This window comes from Phaenicophaeus curvirostris, chromosome 1, assembly GCF_032191515.1.
Source record: "Phaenicophaeus curvirostris isolate KB17595 chromosome 1, BPBGC_Pcur_1.0, whole genome shotgun sequence".
Taxonomy (NCBI): Eukaryota; Metazoa; Chordata; class Aves; order Cuculiformes; family Cuculidae; genus Phaenicophaeus; species Phaenicophaeus curvirostris.
The window spans coordinates 62,217,322-62,239,460 of NC_091392.1; the positions used below are offsets into that span (position 1 = coordinate 62,217,322).

The following is a 22,139-nucleotide window of genomic DNA, read 5'->3' on the forward strand; positions in this document are numbered from 1 at the left end:
GCAAATTCTGTTTCTTGTCGAGTCTCAGACTTCCTGTTCAGCCAAATGACTCCAGCCTTGTGGTGAAGTGGAGCTGAATTAAGGATTTGAGGGCTCCATGTCTTCTCTTGCACATTGGTGATCTGAGGGACCATGGCAGCGGCCAGGAATGTTTAACCCAAGAGCTAGTGAGCAGAGACTGCTGTGGGATAGGAGTATAAGTGACATTGTGATAGGTACCCAGAAATGAAAGCCCTATGAGCAGCCTTGTGTGCCTCATTTTAATTCTATAGCATAAGAAGTTAATAAAATCTGAGGCAAAAAGGGCATCAAGAGACTCTGACCTTTATTCTGGGAGAGAATGGGACTGGCAATAATCAAGGGGCATGTTTGTGTTTCCCTGGAAGGAAACATTGCAGCTAAATCGGAGACAATGATAATATTTATGTGGGTTCGTGCAGCAGATCGTGAAGGACTGAGGATCTACAACATATCATATTGTAGAAGCATGAGGATACACTACGCTACATGCAAGATTGGTGCTTGGAAAGCACATTATAAAGTGGGATTATTCTGCTGATGGAAAGATTGGCTGCGTGTTGTGCAGCCGTGTAAGTTAAGTGCCCTGGGAGAGCTGCATTGGTCAGATACTGGTGTCACTAGCTCAAAAGATCCTAGGTGAAACTGAGGAAATGTCACTGTACTGAAGCTGGACAGGGTGAGGTTCTCTTCCTTGTTAAATGAGGAATGGCCTCACTGCAGCAAAACTCAAGGGGCTATTTACTGGTCTGGTGAAACTTACTTTTCAAAATAAAATGATGGATAGCCTCTATGTGTGCCTGGGAGAAGGAAAAGGCTACTCCCAATTAACATGCATACTGAGTTGGAAATACAATAGCAATATGGTACGTGATCCCAGAGAAGGGAACAGAGAGGACTTCAGAAGTCCGTCTGATCCAGATAGGAGGCTGCCCTAATCCAGAATCGAGATGCAGAGGAATCTTGTATCCTAGGGTTCCTGAGGGTGCTTAATATATATTTGGAATGCAGATTCTTAATGAGGAATATTGTTGACTAAGTACGTCAACAAAAGTGTCACATTTAGCAACATCTATATAGTATGAAAGATATCAAGAATGCAACATCTCGTAAATTCCAGTTTCCCTACCCAGGTATTCTAGAGTAGCTAAAAGACGATGAACAATGGTGCTTTTTGTTATATCAGTTTAAACACAGCATGCCAATTTTCAATGTACCTTATGAAATGGGTTAGCAGCAAAGCAGTACTAGCAGTGAAGACCTGGCTAAACAAAACAAAAAAGCAGATTTCAAGAGAGCCATTCTTCGCATTCTTATGATATCATGGTGAATCTCATGATGCTTCACTAGAATCACAAGTCAAAGAAAAAGAACAAAAGCATTCCTGCTAGCATCTAGTAAGTGCCCTGGACCAATGGCCATTAACCCTGAAATAGTTCCAAGAGAACTGTATGCCAAGAAATGGGAACAAAAGAAAGGACTGCAACAAGAGTGCCCAACATTTTCCCCTGCTGGAAACAAAATAAAAAGTTAGATTAGCAAACAAAGCACCAAGGTATCTGGCAGCATGTCAGGGTAGCAGCTCTACCATCTGTACCAAGGCCATGTGTCACTGTCATCCCTGAGGAGCAGGTCTCTTGGAAGAACAGAAGATGGCTATGCAGGACCAAGGAGGACATTGGCATGATTTCCTGTGGAGCTTGAACGTGTTCCTGACAGCTCGTGCACACTGACTGAAGGAAATGTGCCTTGCTAGCTAATGGCGATGAATGAGGCAGGAGGAATGAGTCTGAAATCAGACTCTGGGTGGCACGTCCATCTCGATGACTAAAGAGGAGCTGTTCTGTGAACTAGGAGTGCCTGTGTGATGTAGTAATCGGAGGGAACAGCAGTTGGACAGTGGCTTTGATATAATCTCGCAAATCTTTCATTTGTTAGTGGAGAGGAGGGAGGTTAAGTCCCATATGTAAGCCCTAGTTTTAGAAAAAAAACATGTGTGATTAAGTGTCTCTAATAGCTTGTTCTGCTTTTTTTTAAGTTGATTTTGGTATGTCTGATGCCCTCTGTGGGAGCCAGTGGCTGCCAATCCCTCTTACCTTACAGACACACAGTTATTTGTAGCATTGCACAGAGCCCAGGCTAGGAGATCTTGCTCATGTCTTGATTTTACAATAGTCTGACGTTTCAGAAGAAAGGTGATGTTTTTGGTTGCTTTCTTTCAAACAGCGTGGTTCTTGAAAAACTTTGAACGTCCTGCTTGCTGCTGTAACCAGCCCTCACAGCACTCCAGCAGCATTACGCTTTTCAGGTGGCAGGTGTACCTATAACTGACAGTGTTGTGTGCTGCAAGGTATGTGGGAGATTCAGAACACAAATGCTCTTCTAGTCAGAGCAGGTGTGATCTGCAGCAGGTACTAGAGCAGGCTTTTGAGGGTCAGACTTCAGGTTTTTCTCCTGATCATTACTCCTGACAGAAAGGGTGAGTTGCTTTTAAGAGACTTTTAAACTAGTGATTTGTCTTGCAAGTTGATACGACCAGTTGATCCAAGACATGGAAGTGTTGTAAGGTGTAGTTTTCATTTGCATCAGAGGAAATATTAGATGTACTGACTCTTTTTTTTTCTTTACTTTCATTCATATATCAGTTAGAAATTTACTATGGTATGCAGCACACTCAGAAATAGTCAAAGCAGACAGACTGTTCAGACTTCATGAATTAAACAGCTGCAGAGGTTAGAAGTTCTCTGTCCTCAGCAACGGTGACACACAGACAGCATGAACAGAGGATATGCTGGGTGGTAGCATGTCTCAGACCATGATTAGTAAGTCAAGCTTTGCAGAGAAAAGCCTCAATGGATCATGCAGACCCCAGAATTTGTTCTAGGACAGAAAACAGAAGAAGCTGCCAGGGTGGAGATGGCTTTCCAAGAAAAGAAAAGATACAGAATATCATTCTATGAACTCCACTGAAGAATTTTGTAATAGATATGATATCTGGTTAGTGCCATGGGCTATAACAGTAGAAATGTGAGGTTGTTCCATGACCTTTGGTCAGCCTCCTGAGCTTTCAAAGTACTGCTTTTACCTGTTAAACCTGCTGTTTGTAACCACTTTCTCTTGGCCTAATAGATCACATGAACAGCTAGGCAGTATTGCTGGCCAGTTTGGTACTGAGATGCTTGGCAAAGAGATGTTGCAGGAAGAGATGAGTAACTCTTCCCTCCGAGAACAACAGACAAATAACTTAGAGGGGTGCTAAGGCTCTGTATGCATGACAGGAGTTACTCCTCTGCTGCAGGAGCTATACAATTAAGGATTATAATTTCTGAGTATTCATTTTTCCAACATGTCCTCTTGCAATATTTGGTGGTCCCTTTATATTTGCATTATCTACATTTTATATACATATATTCACAGTTCCTTGCTACTTTTTTTCTATGCGTGCCTTGAGAAACTGGGGGGAAAATTACAAGAGCAGCCGTGAAAGAAGGAGTTGGACTGTAGCAGCTGTGCCATCCAAGTTGGTACATGGCTCAGACAGTGCTTTGGATCCTGGCAAATCTTTGTTCTTACTCCAGTGGTTACTAGATTTTAGTGACAGATTTCTGTGGAAGAAATGCTGGTCCTTGTGCAGATCACAAAGTAAATTGTCATGCTTGCTGGCAAACTGCTTTGAAATTTGACGTGTGGGAGCCAATCTAGAGCTGAAGGCAGATGAGAGGCATTTCTGTGCAACTGCTAGAGCTGTGGTGAAATAAGCACATGGTGATTTTATGCAAACTGAGATTTTGATTACCAAAAGTCTCCACTATCTTTGTAGAACATGTAGATTCTCATCTCATATGATTTCAGAAAAAATAGTGATTGAGAATTATGTCAATGATACAACCATATCCAGATCAGAGGATATGGCATAACTGGGACAAACCAGTACTGTTTGTATCGCTGTAGTGTAATGAGGTAAGACAAAATGCAGCTCAGATTATCTCAGTTTCACTCTGGCTGTAAAATCTCTTGATGTCCCTTCAGAATGCACATATGTGCCTACAGGGCTGAGACAGTGGCTCTGGGTATGGTCACCTCCCAACTGCTTTTGCCATCCCGCTCAGGTGCCGAGCAGGGCAGGGTGGCTTGCAAAGGCCAGAAGAGGCTGTGATTACAGGTTGTGCAGTGTTACCGTAGCAGCTCTTAACCCTCCTGACAGGACAGCAGCTGCACAAGCCACTGCCAACTGCAGTCAGGCTCACCTCCTCTTCCCCTCTGCAGAGCAGAGACCAGGTGGCTCTCTCTCTGCTCTCGCTATGGCCATGCACATGTGGGAGCAATGAATGCTTTCTTTTCTGGGCTGCAAATATGCTAAGCCAATAATCATTACTCAAACAAGAGGGAGTAATTATGTCGTTAAAAGCACTGGCAGTATGCAGGCACCTCTGCTGTATTCTCTCACCTCAACTGAGGCTCTGTAGGGAGAAGCCTTTCAAAGGAGTCTTCCAGGAGCAAACCTTTCCTTCTGGAGAAGGTAATGTTCAAAATAATTTGTTGAAGATGTATGTAAAAATCAGTTCATGATTCTCTTTTCTGACAGTTCATGAAAGCTCCAGCCCATGAGCAGCTCTCGTGTGTTTGCTTCTATTTCGGGGAGTCCCAAGCCTGCCTTCCCAGGCAGTGCATGAAGGACCACGCAAATAAAAATATGCTCATCAGTGGGAAGTGAAGAGCCTTAATAGGAACAAGGGAAAGCCACGCAGACCACTATTCTGCCAGGAAAAAAACCCAAAAAACCTTGTTTTAAACTTCTGATGTTTAAAGTGCAGTGGAGATGTTTAAATGGAAGGGGAATACTCTAATGGTTGAGGTTCAGTGGATGTGTCAGCTTTAGAAAGATTAGGATCAAAAAGAGAAGAGGCAATACGAGGCCCAGAACTAACTCCACAGTTCTTTTCAATCCATCTTTAAGTACTTCATTGGGAAACATGGTTGGTTTTTTTTTTTTTTGCTTGAATTATGATAAGTTATTCTGTGAGAAGATTGACACTGGAAAATTTGTTGGAATTTGAATAACCATCTCCTTTCCCTTATGTTGGAAGCCTGCAGAAGATACAATATATTTCTATTTGGTGGTATGCAAAATAATATAACAAAAATTGTAAGGCTGAGGGACCTAGTTGTGGGCTTCACTGTAATTCACTTTTAATGTTTGCAAAGTTAAATAGTTGATACAGTATTTAAATGTACATCTTCAAACCACCATTAAATATAACTTACTTGCATCCTTTGCTAATGAGACTACAGTTTCTGTGTTGTGCCACTGTATAGATTTATCAGTATGTGACTACACTACATTTTATTCCTTGATATTCATTAATCTGTTTACTTTGCCTGGATATTTTTTGGTTAGTGCTGTTCCTTGCTTAAACTACTGTGCTGGCACAACCGAGGTACAGTGTGCCGGGGCTCGGGGTGGGAAGGAGTCCTAGAGAGCAGGGAGGGGAAGTGCCTTAAAGCTTGGAACACTGAAAATGCAATGAGTGAAAATATGTTCTATATGAGACAGGACGTATTCTCTTTTGCTCTCACAAGCACCTCCCACTAGAAAACTGGATTTCCTACATGTTGTGTAATGATACATAATTTCTGTCAGATCTGGTATTTGCTTCTGCTTTATCACCACCTGAACTCTCCATTATTCTGTGACTGTTCCTGATGTGAAATCCTGTTTATGAGAAGTTTGTAAGGTCCAAGTCCAAAAACTTAGTCTTTAATGACATAATACCTTCTATATTGTGTGACTCAATGCTTGTCTAGAACAGTGGTGAAGTGTGATTGGTGTCAGCCTTGGGAGCAAGTGATGAAACCTCATCTCAGAGGCACCGAGGGTTAGCCACGTGTCTCTTACCCCAGTTCCGCAGCCACTCTGCCCAGGACAGGCCCCAGTGCAGCCGCTTTGTACACCCACATGTTGTGAGGATGAGAGCACATGATGTGTACAGGGCTCTACCCAGTGGGCTCATTATGCTGGGGCACGATCTAATGGTATCAACTCTGAAAGAAACTTTTAACAGTCAGACTTAGTTTTGACTTCTTGTTTGCTTTGCCTTTCTCTCTTTCTCTGTCTTTTTTTTTTTTTAAGTTTTATTTTCTGGTTTTTAGGTTTTATTTTTGAAATTTTAGACAGGTGCTGTCATATCTGGGATCTGAATATTTCCTGAAGGGAACATTTTAAATTTCAGCAAAACCATAGTTGTTTTATGTTAATACCTGAAGTCATTCTTGTTAATATTGGGAGTTAAAAGCTTTGTAAAAACTTTTCTCCTCACACAAACAGTAAAAAGTATCTACTTATTAAAGAAAGTGTTTATTAGAATACTTATTTATTTATACTTGCATCACTCAGTTTATGAGATAATACAGCCTTTCAGTATAGTTGGTTTTGTCATCTGCCAAATAATTTGATAAATTTGCCATAAACTCCCTGACATTTTTGCTCAAAAGAGTTAGTTTTCTTCATTCTTTGCTGCCAGACAGGTCATGTATCTTTTCAGGCTTGAAGAATTTCTATCAGCTATTTAAATGCAAGACCACAAAGACAAAGCCAGACTCGGGCTGCAGTGAGCTGAACCGGGGGGATTCAGGACCAAAGGAGTTGCAGCACATAATTAAACAGCAAATGCGCCCTACTCCCGAGACTTTATATCTTTATTTATAAACTGCTGGCTTTATCAATGAAAAAGAGGTATGTACACAATTATCAGAGACAGCACGTGAGTAAGGATGGTGGAAATTGTTAGTGAGCGACACTTAAAAAGTTTTTTATCCTACTTCTTGGGCAGGGAATGTGACTAAAGATGGCTGCTGCCAGTTCCCTGCTGCCGAGGGAAGAGGATGCATCCCAGCTTCCCAGCTCTCGGTGCTGGGAGGAAAAGAAAGGGCAGAGCTGGGCATCGGTCTCTCCTTGGCGCTAATGGCAGCCGCCTTTGCTTTTACTCCCTGCAGCTGGGCTCAGAGCCAAGGGAATTATATACAGCCATGGCTGTGTGCTGAAAGGAGGAGGAGGAGGTAGGGTAATCTTTCTCAAGGCTTCTTGCACCTCTCTCCGATGCTGTCATCAGCAGCAAGTTTCTCTTCACCTCGTAGTGCTCTGTGAGGATCCACGCTCCTGTGCTCCAGCTCACAGTACCACAGTGTGAGAGGAGAGACACTTTTAGCTGACTTTTAGGTCAGTAAAAGAAATCTGTCGTGAAGCAGCCTTACGTTGTGTTGGCCTTTAGACAAGGAGGTGATGCGCCCCCACCCAATGCAGCCGAGCAGCACGAGAAGAGAAAGTCTCAAAGTCAGAGTTGCCACAGGCTCGTGATTAGCCAGTGGTGGCCTTGCTGGCAAGTCATAATTTGGGGTGTCAGCAGCCTTAAAGCGATTTCTATACAAGGGTGTGTTGAATTTGATGGAAGAAGAAATAACCCTGAAAAAATCTCTTGACAGCAAAGGTTATTGCTGCTGATTTTTAGAGGAATATCGCAAAGGAGCAGGCTGTAGGGAAGAGGCAGAGTGGTCCTGGGGCTCTGTAGGCACACTGCTGTTTGATGGTGAATGAGGACATGCTCGTACCTACGAAGGCAGCATCGCAATGTGTTCCTGCTGTGAACGTGCAGGCAAACAGGCATGAAGGGCTCTCAGTAGACTTCTGAAGTCCTGCTCAGATGCCATTATCTTTTACCTTCTGCGGCAGTGCAGAGCACGTGTACAGAGGAACATATACAAGTTTGTGCAACTGCTTGGATGTAGAAATAATTTTTTCTACAGGATGCGTTTGGCTGTGACAATTACTATATTTATTTGTTGGCACCTGGTGCTGGAATTAAATCATGCCAACTTTTACCTTCTATAAATCTTCCCAAGATACTGGGCTTCTGCTTTCCCTTCCATCCTGCTGCCACGATGGGCTTTCTCTAGCTGGCAGATTGCTGCCTGCTCTGTACTGGCTGCCTGATGTGTCTGGGGGGTGGCTTATGGAAAGAAATCTGCAGCCATTTCTATGTCTTTGGAGGTGTTTCTGGCTCTGGCAGTTTGCTGAGAGCAAGACCTGTTTCCCCGCATTTCTTGTGGATTAATTTGCTCCATAGGATGGTTTGTTGTAACTTGTGGGGTTACCTTGCAGCCTTCCCACGTATCCCTTGCTTTTCTTGCTTTGATCACGAGGAGCTCCATGAGCATAAATTCACTTCTGTCCATGTGCGCGTTCTTGAAAAATAATCTTATGAGGGGCATCAGTTAATCGTAGCAACATCCTGAAACTGCAGGCAAGCTCAAGGGCTCAAGTTTCATACTTTGGCTGAGGAAATGCATAGGAAGGTGCAACTTTTGCCCTGAAAACCTGTAATAGTAAATTCCTCTGAGCCTGGTGCGTCCCCTAAAGTCATGAGGGGGTGTATGTTATAGCTTCCAGGAAGAGGAAAAGCAGAGCCAAACCAATGTAAAGCTGTACCTTTTCTGACTGGTGGGAATAAGCAGAAAGAAAGAGGGAGGGCAGGAGTTGTGGAGTGCCTGCTGTGAAGTGACAAGGGTTTGTGCAGCTCAGTGGGTGCTGACTTTCTACACTGGACTTGTACCAGCAAGGAAACATCTCAGTAGGGCCTGGTACTCCACCAGGGTGAACTGGGTTGTGTGACTGGACTATGGAAAGCACAGTTTGAGCCACACTGTAAAAAAAAAATCATGAGTGATTGATTTTACTCACATGAGGAGTCCTTTCAAAACCAGTGGAAATGCTCTAGTACATAAGTTTTTGCTAGATTCATATTTAGAAAGTAATGTAGTGTATGTTTCAGTTGCCCACATGAGATCATTACTTTTTAAAAAGTATCATGTGATGGGGAAGGGAAAGAATAACCTGAGAAGCTTTGTTAGGTGCATGGAAAGTGTTTCAGCCTCTGCCATTTAAAAAACAAACAAAAAATGAAACTAAAAAGAGCAGCTAAGTTTGAAAGCAAGAAACAGTTTACTTGCTAAATAACTTCAGACTGAGGATATTTTAACAGAAACACTACAGAACACCATCTGTTGAAAACCGGTGCTTTGTTTAGTTTTACACGTTGGAAGTCTATGTTTTTATGCAAAGACAAACACTAAAAAAAGAGCATCTTTGTTCTTTTGCAGAGAGTTGGATTGAACGGTGTCTCAATGAAAGTGAAAACAAACGTTATTCCAGTCACACCTCTCTGGGGAATGTTTCTAACGATGAAAGTAAGTAACTAGTTCATTTAAAATGACTGTGAAGTGTCCAAGTGGTAATTTCCTGCTAGATATGTTGCTACATCTTAGTGATATTTTTAGCACTCTGTAGTTTGGAAAGCCTACTCACTTGATGCATCCAATAGTTTTATTAATTTTTTATTTCTGGAATATTTGCTATTTTGCATTATCTAAAATGAAGTAATACTATATGTTAGTTATAACAACCAGAAGAATTTGTGTTCTACTACATAAAGCTTTGATGACCTCTAAAATGTGCTGTTAGTATTAGCTCATGAATAAAACTATTCACTTTTCACTGGCCGCCATGTGGCTGAAATGCAGGGAAAATTGTGCTGTTTTTCAATAATATTATATCAAGTCATACACATAAAATATTTTTTTAAAGAATTAAACTGTCATCATATTTTTTTAAAAATCATGTATTAAATCATTATATTCCTTCCTTTTTAGTCATAGAGAAGAAACAATTACAAATTTAGCTGATATAAAAATAACTATTTTTTTCTTATCTCTTCTTGTTAGAATCCTTTTAGATCTTGATTTTTGACAAAAGTAGGTAATTTAAAAGACTCCAGAATACCTTAAAATGGCCTAATTGTTTCTTTTTAAAATTGCAAGACAATTTTTAGTTTACCATTTAACTTTCCTTGTTCATTCGATTCTATTCTAGTTAATTCGTCTTAATCAAAATATCCCTCATGTTATTTCCTCTCTGTACTTTGTATTTTAGTTCATGTTACAAGATATTAATGTAAACTGACCTCTTTAATTCAGAAAAACTCACATTTTTGTAATATTCAAGCTGTTAAGTTTAGAAAATAAATTTTTAATCACTTAACATCTGAATGCTGCTTTACAATTTTTATGTTTTAAGAGAACTACTTTATTTTGATGTCACAGTAAAATTTCAGGCCTTGCAGCACAGTGATTTAGTGGATCACTGAATTTTCTATATTGGGGCCTTACTCTTATTTGTTCAGGGATCTCTTCTGAGGCAATATCTCCCCTGAAGGAGAAATGAGGTGTTAGAAACGTGACAATTATTCACGACTCCAAAGCTAAGAACCGTGGACAAGAATCCATAGAGAAAGACAGTAACACTTGGACAGGTTTGGGGTTTTTGGTTTTTGAAAATTGAGGAACTGGAAATTAGTTATTCTTTAGAAATGAAACTGTAGTGAATTGTGGTGAAAACCAAATAGTATCGACTTGTTAACTGGCATTTTTGAAAGAGCCTGTGAGACTTACAAAATTATTTCACTCTGATGCTACTGATAAAGTGATGGGAAGAACCTGGAATGAATGAAATGTGACTTCAGACTCCTAATAGGGTCAGAATTCAGGATTCAACCCTTTTGAGTTTAGTGAGTTTTTCCTTATACTCCCAGCGTAAGACAGTATTGTCAAGGTAATTATTTAGCACCACTAGCTATATTTTTTAATATATATATAGTGTCATAATTATCAGTCTGATTCTGTGTTCTTTTCTAGGTCTGTTACCCTAAATAAGTGTAGTAAAACCAGTGTTAGTTTGTTATATATGCTTTCAGTTTAAATGCAAGCATGAGTAAACTTCCACAGACCTAGTGACAGTGGCCCTGTGTGGGTTAGCAAGAGCAGGTGTTTCAGACAATACTGGAATTAAGGGACAAGTGATGATAATGAAAGGCAGCAAATTTAGAACTGATAAAAAAAAATATGAATGAACCTATCCTACAATTTGTGTGCAGAAGACATTGTCAAGAGTATGCAGTGGAAACCTAAATGAGAGTTAGAGTTGATTTCATCTAGCTTCCTTCTTGATAACCAGTTCTTCCATACGCTTTCTTTGCAATGATACCAGCGTTTCTGCAGTGCAGATAAGAGAACTAATCCACCTGAAAAGTCTTCCTTGTTATGGAAGGTGAGGTGGAAAGTGAGAAGGTAAAGAGGAAAGAGTCCAAAAATAAGATTAACCACTTGCCTAGCATCAAGAAGACCAATAATCTGGGAAATTCAGAGCAAACTAGAAGTTTCACCTTAGAAATCATTCTACTACATGCTCCTTTCCAGCCCTTGAGTTCTTCCTAACATTTCTCTTAACAGTGGCTGCATACTAACCAAGGCATATCCAAACCATTGTGTCACTCATTGTCCAGCTTCTGTCATATGCTGACAAGCAGCAGGAGGCAAAATGTTTTGAGAAAAACTATGTACCTTTATTTGAATTCTTCAGAACAGTGGTAAAATCGCTGTTAGTCAGTGGAGTCCCAGTTTTCACCTGCAGCCAGAAGAAACCATCATCCATTTTTCTCTTGGCTAATTTTTTTTATATCTAAATACATTAAGTATCTGTTGACTGGACTCTAACAGAGGAAATGTCCTTTTGGTGTTGGGGGTTTTTTTTGGCCTTGCATCCAGTGAAGACTGAGAATTTGCACTACGAATTGATAATGTTCTTCGTATCATGCTTACTCTTGTGACTGTTTTTCCTAGACGTTTTTAGAGTTCATACTGCTTTAGGACAAGAGTAATAATTTTTTTTGGTCTCCTTTCCTGTAGTTGAAGTATGCTATGGAACTGTACTTCAGGCCACAGGGGTCCTTTGCAGTCTTCTAGTCTCATCCAGACACCTCCAGGCCTCTTGAACCTGCATTACATTGTGGAGGGAAGCCATGACTCATAGCTGGTTTGATTCCCATGGTCTCACTGCTTCTCGAGGCACTTCTTAACCTCTTAGAACCTTTTGACCTCTCCCAAAACACAGCTTTTACTCTCTAATTTAAAAATTCTAGGTAAATTTTACAGTTTTTAAAAAATTTTTCCTTCCACCACTTCCACACTCCACGTGTTAGTCAAAAGATGAACAGGAAAAGGGAATGGAGCAGCCTCCTATCTAGTAACTAAAAAAACACCAACCCAATATTTTCTGTGTACTTTGCATTGAGCCAGATTCTCCAAATTGCTGTAGGGATCTGGAAGAATACAATTCAAGGGTTATGAAAGTTTCAACTTCAGTTCCCTGAGGAAGGAGTCATGATATTACATGATGAAGTGGAAAGGTTGCTTGTCCAGTTTTTTTGCATAATCAGAAAAGTGAATGTGTAGAAAGTTTATATGAGAGAAAAGAAAAAAATTCAGACTACTTTTTGCATTTCAAAACCAGTGTTCAAAATCAGTGTTCAAATTGGATGAAATGGAAGATTTATCCAATATTTTTTTGTTTGAACAAAACCTTTTATTCTTCCATTGAAAAAAATCTTTAAAAAAAATCTTTAAAAAAGAGCTACTTGATTTCATTGAACATTTCCTTTGGAAAAATCCTTTCTTTTTCAATCATACCTACTCAATTAGAACTATACTCTCATGTTTCTCAGAGGGTTTAAAAAATCCCACTATTTTAGAAGCATGGAATGCAGCCTAATGAGTCTGAATCTTTCTTATTCTTAGATGTACGTAATATAGAAGGTAACTTCCTACTATGATTTAATTTTAGCTATGGGCAAATAATTTTTGAGAACAGTCAGGACCAAGAGCGCAGGAGGTACAGAGACTATTCCTCTTAAAGATGTGGAGCTACCTAAAATAAGGGAAGGATTTGATCCATATAAAGCTACTGACAACACGTTATCTCCTCAGAGGTTCTCCAAGACACACAAAGGCAGCACTGGAAAGTACAGGACTCTACTATTATCTCCACAGTGGAAAGAAGAGCTTTATTTTCGTGTTATTTATTACAGACTAACATCAACATTTTGGAAAAAGGCGTAATAATGCAGGGTTTTCATTTTGGATTGTTCCACTTACTGTGTTTAGGGCAGCATGCTTAAAGAGGTGTTGAGCATAGCTCCTGTGGTCTTCATGTTTTGCTCCAAGAAGCAAGAAATCCCTTGAGCTGGACCTAAAACCAGACAGCAGAAATTAGAGGATACTACTAAGAGTTCAGGGAAAGACAGAAACATGTGCACAAGGTATGAACAGAACTCTGTTCTGGTGGCTTTGAAGCAGAATTTTTTAAGAAGAGATGGAGCTGTTAGCAAAGAAAGCCTCCATGTAGTGTGGGAAGAAAAAGATTTTGCATTATCTCTGGAAGCCAAGAAATGTTATTTTCCTAGTACGTTGATGATCCTTTCTGTGCTGAGAGTTTCACTTGCAACTACCTAAGCTATTACCCCCTTTCAGCTTGGGATGAGTACCAGGTTTCCCAACTAATCAAGTATCTTGAAAACACCTTTCCTTGGAATGCTGGTAGTCCTCCTGCTGGAAGTGGAGTGAACACATTAGATCTGCTCACAGCAACCAGGTTTCTTCCTGAGGTGCTGTGCTGCTGCCATACATGTGAACACCAGCAGCTGTGCATCAGGAGCAGGATTTTTCCTTGTGACTTCAAGTCCTTTTGGATTTGTCAGAGAAGAATTGTCAGCTCTGTTCTTTGTCAGTGCCTTGAAGACTTATATTTTTCCTAGTATCTTTTCTTCCTTTCTTTATAAGACTGATTGAATTTTAGAAGGTATGGGTTCGTTTCAATCTACTGTGTTATCCTGATAGGGACTGATAAAATGACAGGCCAAAAAGCAAGGTAAAACAGCACTCCTTACCACTTCCATGCTGTATAAAAATGTCTGGGATCAGCTTGAGTCAAGAGTTCCCTGCTCAATAGGGAAGTCATTAAGTGCCCTACTACCAACTAAAATAAAAGGAATAGGGATAATAATTATTTTCTGTTAGTCAATTATTTTATGAGATTATATTATTAAACTATGCAAGGTGGAATTAAATGCTTGTATATATAATACTGAAAGTTTGTATTTCTAGGTCCCCTCCATTCCTATACCAATTGCAATTCTTTCCATCTATTCAATAAAAAAGTGAAAATAAATATTTTAGCCAACGCCTGATGAAAATGAGAAATGTTTTGGCTGACAGCTGATCCATTGGCAGAAAACAAACAAGACTTCCATTTTCTTGTACAGAGACTTGATTTTGAGGGAGACAAGCATTAGCTCTGTGAAAAAAATTTGTGTTGAAAATCCAATAATTCATTGGGTTATATTTTGATGAAAAACGGTGCTGAAAGATTTTTTTCAATAAGCTCAAAGTTCATCGTTCTCCTTCCTGGTTTTAATGGACAGTTAGTGGAGAATGTTGGAGAGTCTTCAAGAAGGATCCCCAGGGAGCAGACATACTTGAGGAGGGAGATTTAAATTGCAGCTTTGATTTTATAGTTAGTTTATGTTGTTAATACAAATTCTTACATGGGAAGAACTGAGTATGACTGCCTGGTAGCGTGTCTGAGAGCAGGCCTGGTAAAGCACCTGCCCACTGGTTTTAGTGCAAATTAAAAACAAGTGGGGAGGGAAGGAAGAGGGATATAGAGACTTCACTACTGTAGAATTTAGATATTGTCTGATAGTGTGCTGGGGAAAAATTAAGCCAAACGAGGACAGGTGAAAGTCATCTAATAACAGACCTTTGAATACTAGCTCCCTTAAATCAACAAAGATTAAAAAATTATTCTGGGGAAGGGGGAGTGATGTCTCTTGGTTTCATGGGAAGAGGTTTTGGATTTCTACTCATTAGTTAGACAAGTGGTTAGAATCATAGAACGTCCTGTGTTGAAACGGACTCACAAGGATCATTGAATCCAACTCCTTGCCCTGCATAGGACAACTGCAAAATTCACACCATGCGTTGAGGGCATTGTCCAAATGCTTCTTGAATATTGTCAGGCTTGGTGCCGTGACTGCTTCCCTGGGGAGCTGTTCCAGTGTTCCACCACCCTCTGGGTGAAGAACATTTCCTAATATCCAGCTCAGCCCCCAGTGCATCTTCCTGCCATTCTCTTGGATCCTATCATTGGTCATCAGAAAGACAAGATCAGCTCCTGCTCCTCCTCCTCCCCTTGTGGGGAAGCTGTAGACCACGATGAATTCTCTCCTCGGTCTCCTGTTCTCCAGGTTGAACAGACCAAGTGACTTTAACCACTCCCCATACAGCTTTCCCTTTAGCCTTTCCAGTTTGCATCCCCCGAGCAATTTCCAGAACGGCAGAAATCAACTGTATACTGAACTTAAACCAGCAGATGGTAGACTTTGACACTAACAGAAAATACTGATTAAGCAAATGCACGACTTGCACCTGGAAAGCTATAACCTTAATTTGAACAAGACAGTGGGGTGCAGGAGGAAGACTGGGCACCCCTGTGCTGCTGATGTCTAAGGGAGACAGCTTTGGTGGCAGTACCTGGCTGTGGTGTCTCCCTCGCCACAGCACCAATAGCCTCGAAACACCGTGGCTGGGAAAGGTGCTGGCAGTGACCTGTGTCACAGGTCCGTGTTGGCCACTGGCTGCTGAGCACCTGCAGGCCCTCGGCAGGATAGGCCAGCCTGCTCGTGGCTGCAGGCAGCTGCAGCAGCGTCCATGCCGCACACCTGAGGAGTTGTCATAACTCCCTCCCAGCCTGGCTGCCTATTTTTAACCTGGTCAGGGCAACAGGGAAGCCAAGGCAGGATGCAGGACTGGACCCGCTCCGGCCAGGCCAGCTGCCTCCTGCCCCTTCCAAGTGATTGCAGGGCTTTTTCTTCCAGGGTCACTGACCCTTCCCAGCAGCTGCTCTCCCTCATCCACGATTGCCTGGAAGACCATGAATCTGCTCCTCGAATACTGTGTTCAGTTCTGGGCCCCTCACCACAAGAAGGATGTTGAGGCTCTGGAGCGAGTCCAGAGAAGAGCAACAAAGCTGGTGAAGGGGCTGGAGAGCAGGTCTTATGAGGAGCAGCTGAGAGAGCTGGGGTTGTTTAGCCTGGAGAAGAGGAGGCTGAGGGGAGACCTCATTGCTCTCTACAACTACCTGAAAGGAGGTTGTAGAGAGGACGGTGCTGGCCTCTTCTCCCAAGTGACAGGGGACAGGACAAGAGGGAATGGCCTCAAGCTCTGCCAGGGGAGGTTTAGGCTGAACATCAGGAAAAAATTCTTCACAGAAAGGGTCATTGGGCACTGGAACAGGCTGCCCAGGGAGGTGGTTGAGTCACCTTCCCTGGAGGTGTTTAAGGCACGGGTGGACGAGGTGCTGAGGGGCATGGTTTAGTGTTTGATAGGAATGGTTGGACTCGATGATCCGGTGGGTCTCTTCCAACCTGATTATTCTATGATTCTATGAATCCCAACCTAGAAGGGTCTTTCCACCTCAAGGCAGGGCTGTCATGGCCACCCTGTCCTCCCCAAGCCATTCCTCAGGGAAGGCTGGAGTCAGGAGTGCTCTTAGGGTGTCTTTGCTGTCAGTTAAGGACAAGAAGAGCAAAACAGGCTGTGTTGTGACGGACCCCAACTATTTTATTCACCGAACGGTTTAAATCTGTGCTGCACGGCTCTGCCTCCCACTACGCAGAAGATGTTTGTCCTGCTGCCGGGGAGGCTGGGTGCTGCTCTCGTGCACCGGCAGCCACTGCTGCTCAGCATTCAAGCCCTGCTGCGCTGAGGGTTTGTTGCATGCAGACTGTTTGTTTGGGAAAAACAAATGAAAAACAGAATTTAAAAGTGATTTGAAATGTGTATGTTGGCCCTATGCGCTGAATAAAAGCGGGCCCCTGAAAGGCAGGGAAGGAGTGTGCAGTCCAATAATTAGAGGTCCATTGTCATGCAGATGCAGAAGGGGGGCTGCGCGCAGTGTCTAGGGGTAACCGCACATCCGGATTTTCCTGACATTCACGGGACCGGCATCGCAGGCTAGAGGATGATCAGATAACACAACTTGCCCTGCGCGTAAGGGAAGAAATATTGTGGTGTGAGGGCTGAAGACATCATTTCTGAAAGGGAGGTTTTGTTTGTGTGCATCGCTTCTTGGGACTGCACAAAAGGTCTCCCAATGGGGTCTGATGTTTGGAGGAGATAGCCTGGATCCCTGAGGATTCAGCATCCTAAAGGCTCCCTTAAATAACGTTTTAAAAATCAGTTGTATGAAGAGGTGAAACTTGCAGTGCGATGTACAGGCACAGTGATTTACCTCATTGTTTACATATCAAAGCCTTCTACTTTTAAAGCTTTCATCAGGGACAAAGTAGTTAAAATATCAGACTGGGTTTGACATAATGGCGTTTCTCAAACCATATCCTTATAGGGATGCTGTTTGTGTTTCACTCCCAGCTTTCACTTAGGAATGTTTTATATGTTCCGCAAATCACAAAATAACAGGAATTATTCTAGACATAGCTTTAACTTTTTAAAGAACTAATACGAAGTGGGAAAAGTCCAGTATTTTAAAACAGTTTTGGTTTTGTTCTCTTTTTCTTTATTCATCTTTTATTCAAATTTTTGGAAAGTCAGCAAATCAGAGAGTTACCTTGGAAATGGTTAATGAGGAATAATACCAGAAAAACAATCTGAAAAGGAATAAAGTACATTATGGAATGCCTTTAGTTGCAGTTTTTCTTGTCCAAAATTAGTCTTTGTAAATTTATAAACATCTAGTATATACCATGTTAGGATCACAATAATAGGTGAACTTTGTTAGGTTAAACACATCATCTAAAAAAACCACAGGCAAGGCAACTGTTCCCTTAAAGCAGGTGAAAGTGTTCTGATGTCCTGCTAGAGTTATAAGAGTTGCTTTTTTTGCTGTATGTATAAACTTATCATTTCCAATGTCACTTTTCCTATACACTGCACTGCTCCTGCTATCAGTGATGTTCGCAAGCATTATTGCTTTAAGCAATATTGACAGATGCAAGCTTAGGAAGCATCATTATTTATGTTTCCACAATTTAGTAAACATTTTGGGAAAGCTTTGGCAAAAGAATATTTTTTTATCAGATAATTCCATTCCGGTTCACAAATACCTGGCCCGTTCCCACTGAAATTACACAGTATTTTTTTTTTTGTTTCTTGACAGATGAGGAAAAAGAAAACAATAGAGCATCGAAACCACACTCAACTCCAGCTACACTGCAATGGTAAGGTGCCTGTTTTAAAACAATCAAGAAAACTTGTTAGTGTTTTTTCTTATCCTTTTACCAGCTGAAGTGAATAGAGGGCTTGGACATCTTATACCTTTCTGAAGATACTTTCTCTGTATATGTTTAATCTGCTCATTTAGCATGCTGTGCAGCATTTCTTGGCGAATGTCTCATTCTTATGGGAGTTGTTTGAAAATAGGAAACCTCTGATACAGTTTAGAAGAGCTGCTTGGCATATTTGTTTGCCACCTTGCCAATGTGTGATTTGTGGTTTGTCATCATTGTTATATTTATTAAAAAAAAGAAAACTAGTACTGAGATTTTTTTTCCAGACTCGCATACGTTTCAATGTGTGATGAAGCCCACTTTACAATAGTGTATTTGGCTGCATGCTCTGTACTATTACATGCACTTCTCACATCTCTTTCTGTAGGTTCTCTCTCGAGCTTTTGTTGGCTTTTTACTTAATTTAGGTTTTCAATTCTGGTTTAGCTTTCTTAATATTGTAGGTGATCAACAACCTTTCAGGAGGTTCCATGTATCTAACCAAACAGAGCTGTTACAGAGAAGCCTTGGAACATGCTTATCTGAAGCATTAGCTTGTTTTAAGTCTTTTAAATAAAGGCTTTTACTTCATCTGTAGGTACTTCCCATAATTTTCTGGATGAAAAGATAGATTATTGGAAAAAAATTAGTTGGGTTTTTTTAGCAAAATTATTAACAAAGTTATTTTCTGCTTCTTAGTCTTTAGGGAGATCTAACTGAACAAGCAGAAAAGTGCAGTTCCTTCAGTAAATTTTACTCTTTTTCTCTGTCTGTGAAATTCTGTGATCCTGTTAAATATGCATAAAGAGGTTTATAGATTATATCATCTGTATTTGCTCTTTGAAGTTGATTGGTTAAATTTTAGATTTTTTTTAAAACCCAAAATTGTAGGTTGACTAGAATAGGTTACTGCAAATATTCCATTTTCTGCGTTGAAGAAACTTGCAGACACTTCCAGTACAAATCCTGAGACGGGCAAATACAAATAAAGGCATTTGTTCTGAATTATTACCTCTTTCTACCTATTTGTATCAAAGTTCTATTTTTCATAAGTTCATGAAAAGTGAATAAAGAAAGCGACTACAGGCAGAGAGAAAATCGTTAGAATAACAGTGAAATGTCATAGATGTATTTTACTACTTCCCATTTTCCACCCAAACAACTTCAACACAGTTCAAGCAGGATAACAAAGAACTATCAAGCAGAAATAAGATACCAGGAGGGCTTACTAGTTCCAAATTCAGAACAATGTTTATTTTGCTGTAGAGTCAGTTAAGAGTCTTTTCCACAGGACCGAATAATGTAGTAGCCAAGGAGTCAGAGTTAATTAGAACAAGCCAACGATACCGTTCCCAACAGAAAACATGCAAATACTGTAAACAGTCTTTTGCCAAATACTTTCAAGCTTCCTCAGTCATAAAGGTTAGTAAATCCCTAAACTCCTGGGATATTGAGCCCTGCTGCAATGCAGTGTGCGCACTAATGCTCATTCAGCTGTGTTTGCAACAGAATCCTAGAATTTTGATTCTGAAAAGGATGCTTACATCATCTTCCCTCCCCACTTGCTAGTGTACTGGCTTACTACCTGTCTGTTATTTTGTGTTTCTTACATCTCTAGGTGGGTCATATATTCTCTCTTTTGAGTATTCCAGCTCATCTGCAATTTCCTCCATTCAGCTTTCTTCCCAAAAATACATGAGGGAACGAAAAGCAAAGTTTTCAATCTTCATGTCTTTAGGTGGTGTTAGGCTGAATAATACAACTGGCTCATATTAACAGATTTCCTAGCTTAGCACCCATACCATAGAAAAGTTTCCAGGGGTGTTCCATATGCTTTTCAGCACATGTGCTGCCACCTGGCATTGGTATATCCTAGGGAAAATATGCTAGTGGGTTTGATACACTAAATCAAATTACAAGCTCGAAAGTGCTTTGACCACAACTTTCGAGCTTGTAAGCTTGCTTTGTGTGAGGAAGCTGAGTTTCTACTGTTCTGGAAAGCCAAGCACGTTAGCATCAGGTTATTTGTACTGTAGTAGCACCTAGCAACCCATGGGTTGGTTAACTGTTGTGGCCAGCACTGAGTGCTTCCTGTAGGTTTTGCCTGCTCTGGCCTCAGACCAAGTTTTTGCACAGTCACGAAAGACAAAGAAGAAATTTACCTGAGTCTGCCTTGAGTAATCTCTTACAGGAATCTCTGGGCTGGATTCAAGTGATGGAAGCGATGAATTATTGACCAGATTTCAGGATAAAGTACTGAGCTTGCCTTGTTCTGCACCACAATTGTCTGCAGCTTCTGTTGCCTGCAAAGCTAAAGCTGCTTTTTTACTCTAAGATACTACTATCTTTTATGAGGGCAAGGCAGCATTGGAGAACAGAAATAGAAAAAATGTCAGTAGCAGGGAAAAAAGATGAGGAAAGTAGTAGGGAAAGTGAAGCACGATGTAAGGGAAGTATGTCAGTTTTGTCACTTGGTTCATACTGCTGTCACCTTTATTAGTTATTTCTTGTCTGGCACCTTGCTGAGAAAGGTAAACAAGAGCAATCCCATGGGGATCTATCCTTAATGCTTATGCCTCTCCAAAGGCAAAGCATGTTGAACAATGTAAACGAGGAGGAGGAAGAAGCAGCTGAATGTGCCAGATGCATGTCTGGATGACTGTCATCCTGGCTAAATATTCTTTTCCTGGAAACAGCAATTATGTTTTTACTTTGTTTCGTTGATGTCACAAAATGAAGTGAAAGGTCTGCTAAATGTACGATTGTTGCCAAGTACATAATAGTTGGGGAAACTGCCCAGCTGAAATTTAACTGTTAAGCCATAAATATACCAATACATGGCATCATGTGCTTATTCTATGTTCCTGTGGTCATTATTATCTGTAAAGCTACAGCTTGCTAAACACTTAGCTCTAAAACATTCATCATTATTTCATTAGTGAACTGGTTTACTAAACTGTAAGCATGAAATTTTATTTTACCTTAATTTGATGTGTGTGTCTACTTCTTCAAACACATAATTACTCAAAAGGTAAACAGTCTAACTCCATGCAGTTTGGTGGCTTACAGTGTAGGTGCTCCAAATAAGAACCTTATTGTGAAGCTAAAGTCAACAAAACTATTCTATTTTTTTGCAACATCCATAACAAGAACTAAAGAAGAGGAAGGTAAAATACTGCAAGGTAATGGATTCTCTCCAGATTAGTAATTTCACAAATACTGTTGTAATGCATCAAAAATAGTCTGTTCTAGAATCCTTTATGTAATTAGCAATAGAAACATCATGGTTGTTCTGTTGTCTTTCTATCTAAAAGCAAGTTTGTAACAACGCTGCAGACATGCCTGTGCTATAGAATAATCTCATTTAATCCACATGTACGTAAGTATGAAGAGGGAAATAGGAATAGGGACAGATAAAATTGTCATTGCTGTGGAAGGATTAAGGGTTTTATTGCTATACTGTAGTGGTACAAAAGGTCTCATTATGAAATACTGGATTTCACATGGCTTTATTAGGACATTTAAAATGTTTTATATATATTATTTCTGATAGTGATTTGTTAGGTAGAAGATTGAGTTCATTATCTTTCTATAATACTGTAGAATGAAGCTGAATTCAAAATATGATAAAGTTGTTAAATAAAAGATAGGAAAATAAAAGAAGTGGAGCAAGATGGGTTTTTTGATCATTAAAAAAAAAGTTCAGGTATAATGGAGCATTGTTCAGTGTCAGACTAATGACTCTCTGTGAAAGAGAGGAGAAAAAGAGAAAAAATCATCAGATATGAACAGAAATAATTAACTGCTTTTCTTTCTGTCCTGTCTTGGTCACGGAAGCTGACATTCCAATTAGCAGCTATAGTATACAAACGAACTCTCCGGGTTTTGAAAGGA

General features: G+C 40.5%; 1 protein-coding gene across 1 annotated transcript in view; it reads left to right on the top strand.

The window, feature by feature from the left end:
• Positions 1 to 22,139, top strand: part of RFX4 (regulatory factor X4) — a 98,173-nt gene that overhangs the window by 9,592 nt on the left and 66,442 nt on the right. The window contains exons 2-3 of the mRNA XM_069859688.1: positions 9,172 to 9,258; positions 18,137 to 18,197. Coding sequence (XP_069715789.1) covers positions 9,172 to 9,258; positions 18,137 to 18,197 — 148 coding nt within the window. The remainder of the gene's footprint in view (positions 1 to 9,171; positions 9,259 to 18,136; positions 18,198 to 22,139) is intronic.